Source organism: Sinocyclocheilus rhinocerous, unplaced genomic scaffold, assembly GCF_001515625.1.
Source record: "Sinocyclocheilus rhinocerous isolate Xijiao unplaced genomic scaffold, SAMN03320098_v1.1 scaffold1148, whole genome shotgun sequence".
Classification (NCBI taxonomy): domain Eukaryota; kingdom Metazoa; phylum Chordata; class Actinopteri; order Cypriniformes; family Cyprinidae; genus Sinocyclocheilus; species Sinocyclocheilus rhinocerous.
Genome location: NW_015664019.1, coordinates 288,986 through 292,586, shown reverse-complemented (window position 1 = coordinate 292,586; position 3,601 = coordinate 288,986). Strand labels below are relative to the sequence as shown.

Below are 3,601 nucleotides of genomic sequence, written 5' to 3'. Positions count from 1 at the left end.
TAACGTTTAAACATTGTTATATGCTTGAACTGTTTTATATCTATAGATTTTATTTTAGGCAAGTCGTGATGATTTGAGAAGGCTAAATTGATCAAACATAGGCTCACTGTCTGCCGCTAGCCGCTTGGTCGTTACTTTAAAAAACAAAAACTACAAACGGTTTTCTAAATTAACTTAATAAAAAAAACCGAAACTAAATATAATCACTTTGCCATTACATACAAAACTGAATTATTTTAATAGCTGAAACAGTAGTATAAGCTGTTTTGGGAGAAGGCTCGGGCCGGTAATTCTGCTGTCGGACACGGGCCGGGCTTGGGACTATATTTGAGGCCCGTGCAGGGCTCTTCCAGGAACTATGACGAAACAGCGCTAAATATATAGCGTTAAGTCAAAATACTAATTTATTTAATTTTAAATTAAACAAATGTAATCCTGTTAGTATTTCCACTTTTTACAAAATGTAACTGTAATGTGAATACTTTGTTTTTTGATGTAACTGTAACGGATTACAGTTACTAGATTTTTGCATCATGATTACTTAACGCCGTTACATGTATCCTGTTACTCCCCAACCCTGTATATATATATATATATATATATATTTGATGAATTTGTTTTTGTTGTTAGGAAATTTTTATATTCATCAGACCAAATGGAATAACTCAAAATCTAATTTTGCTCATTTTCAAAATGTCAAGTTTATTTAGAATCTGTAAAGTTTTTAAAATATCAAAACCCCCTAAAACTGATCTCTGTTAAATGAATTTAACTTATGTTAGTGATGACCTTCATCCTTTGTTGTTACAGTTTATTGTTATTGCTGTTTTTTCTATTTGTGCTTGCAAAATGGAACAATTGTGAGATATCGCGAGAACTTGCTGAATATTGTAATTTTGAAATAAAAATTAATTAATTAATAAAACAATCACATAATATGCTTATAAAAACAGGTTTATTTTGCTTGAAATGTGTTTGTGTAATATTGCATTTTGTTATGCCACGATGATATATTATTATATAATGCAATGACTCGGCCCACACTATCTACTGTTTAACTTCATAGTTTATTATCACTGTATCAGATTTGGGAATCAGCTGTTTTGATGTAACAACATACTACAGAGATGATGATGAACTACATATATACATGTTCTTCTTTGATAAGGATTATGTATATAACAAGGCTTGATCAGTAACCATGTATCACATTACAAACATTTGTGTAGATCTAAGTAACATCTTATTAATGCAAATGAATTCAATTTTTTTTTTTTAATCTATCACTCTCTCACACTCGATCAGTCATGTACAAACACGCACAGTATTACATTCATTCATTGTAACGTTAGATATTGCACCACTTCATCAGTTCATCACTGAATGTCTAAAGTTTTGTCACTCCAGGCTAAAGACTTCCTCTTGGCGAGCTCCATCCAGGACGGCTGAGCTCCATCTGACCGTGGCTGCTGCTGCTGCTGCTGCGGAGAGACGTCTGTTGGTGATGATGATGATGATGAGGTTGCTGGAGGCTCACATGTGACAGTAAGTGCTACTAAATAAGAACATACACAAACAACAATATTAATACCAAATGGTAAACTTTAAAACGCAAAAAAAATGTACAAACACTTAAAAATGAAAGTCAAAGCAGTGCTTTACCTTCTGTGTTGTTGTTAGGTGCTATGGGTCTTGCTGCTCTCTTTGTTGAGTCATCTTCTGCTGTACTGTTCCTGCCTTTGTCCTGCAAAGAGTAAATCATTCATCTTTTATTATTTCTTATATTATTCTGGATGCATCTTAATGATTATTATATGATATGATATATGATATGATATGATATGATATGATATATGATATGATATTATATGAAACATTACAAAGGAATGATGTAATTCAATATAATTACAATATAAATGGAATTTTAAATAGATATATCTACAACAATTACATACAACAGTTTAAGAAATGTCCAGAAAAAAATGGTCCAATGTACTGTTTTTAATATGAAGGAATTTTCTGTATTGATTTTTCATTGTTGTGCTTTAGGGTTAAAGGAAATATCTGTAAACTTAACAGAAAATGTCCTGGAAGAAAATTACCAGTGCCCTTTTTACCGATTTTTTCTTACAATGTAAATATATTGAATATTTTATTTGATATATACAGTGATGGCCAAAATGATTAGAACACTAGTATTTTCACCAGCTAAAAATGGTTATTTCTATCTTTTGCTATAGTGTGTCAGTAGGAAATATCAGTTTACATGACCAAACATTAATTTTGCCATTAATTGTAATAATCCAGTGAGATTTTTGTCTGACAACAGCCAGTGCTCCACACAGAGATCTGATCTGATCATCATCATCCAGTCTGTCTGAGATTACATGAAGAAACAGAACAAACTGAGACAGACTCAATCCAGAAGAACTGTGGCCACATCTCCAAGATGCTGCAAGAAACCTCCTGCAAAGCTACAGCACTGTTAAAAGCTTTAGGCACTTGTGTAAAAATGCTGTAAAAAGAGGATGCAGTCAAAAATAATGTCATAAATAGATTTTCTTTATCAATTAACTTCTATTAACTAAATTAAATCAACATTTGGTGTGAGCATCCTTTGCGTTTAAAGCAGCTTTTGCCCTTGGTGCACTTGCGCAGAGTTTTTCAGAAAGCTTTGCAGGTAGGTCTCCTGAAGCATCAGTTCTTCTGGATTGTGTCTCAGTTTGTTCTGTTTCTTCATGTGATTCCAGACAGACTGATGATGATCAGATCAGATCTCAGTGTGGAGCACTGTTATGAAATTCAGAAGGCAGTATTTTATAATTAGTAGAGAATAAGCAAGTGTGTTTTGTACTCTCCAGCCATATGTTACCTGCCAGTCTTTTGTTCCTCCAGGTGCTGGTTTTGCTGGAGGTCTCGGTGAGGTCTGTAGGCAGGCTGTTTTCAGTGGATGAAGCGAGGTGCTCAGTAGCTGTGTTTTAGGCTGTAAGGCTGGTTTGGGAGGCTGTGCAGGAGGAGCTGTTGGAGATGTAGGGTGGACTGGTGAATGATTTGTGGCTAATCTGCCCAAGAATGGCTGGTAGGCTCTGGTCTTCTCTCTAGCTAGACTCATCCAGCCCGGCTCAGACACAGCCTCTTTACTTGCTCCTGTTGTGTTTTGGATAGGCGGTCTTCCGTCTGTAAAACAGTAATCAGTGTTATTAAGGCATGCCCATCAACTAAGAAGAATCGTATGTTTCACTTTGGTTTTTATGTTATATCTCTAAAAATTATTGGTTTTGCATAATTCTTAGCAATAATTATACTTTTGGACAACAAATTCTGTTTACAATTTCCTCTGTTTTCTTTGACTGACATGGCTGTGCTGTTATTTGAATTAGTGCTGTAAAATTTGAGTTTTTTTCACTGAAGTCTGTTGTTGCTGTATCAACAATTTCACAGAAAACCACTGCTTAAATGGCAAGTGTGACCCTGGACCACAAAACCAGTCTTAAGTGTCAATTTTCTGAAATTGAGATTTATACATCATCTGAATAAATAAACTTTCCATGGTATGGTTTGTTAGGATCGGACAATATTTGGCCGAGATACAACTATTTGA

General features: G+C 34.5%; 1 protein-coding gene across 1 annotated transcript in view; it reads right to left on the bottom strand.

Moving 5' to 3' along the window:
* Positions 1 to 1,103: 1,103 nt before the first annotated feature.
* cracdlb (cracd like b) overlaps positions 1,104 to 3,601 on the bottom strand; it is a 15,099-nt gene continuing 12,601 nt past the window's right edge. Inside the window, exons 10-12 of the mRNA XM_016539854.1 lie at positions 2,873 to 3,177; positions 1,663 to 1,744; positions 1,104 to 1,555 (exon numbers count right to left, since the gene is read on the bottom strand). Coding sequence (XP_016395340.1) covers positions 1,377 to 1,555; positions 1,663 to 1,744; positions 2,873 to 3,177 — 566 coding nt within the window. The 3' untranslated portion in view covers positions 1,104 to 1,376. The remainder of the gene's footprint in view (positions 1,556 to 1,662; positions 1,745 to 2,872; positions 3,178 to 3,601) is intronic.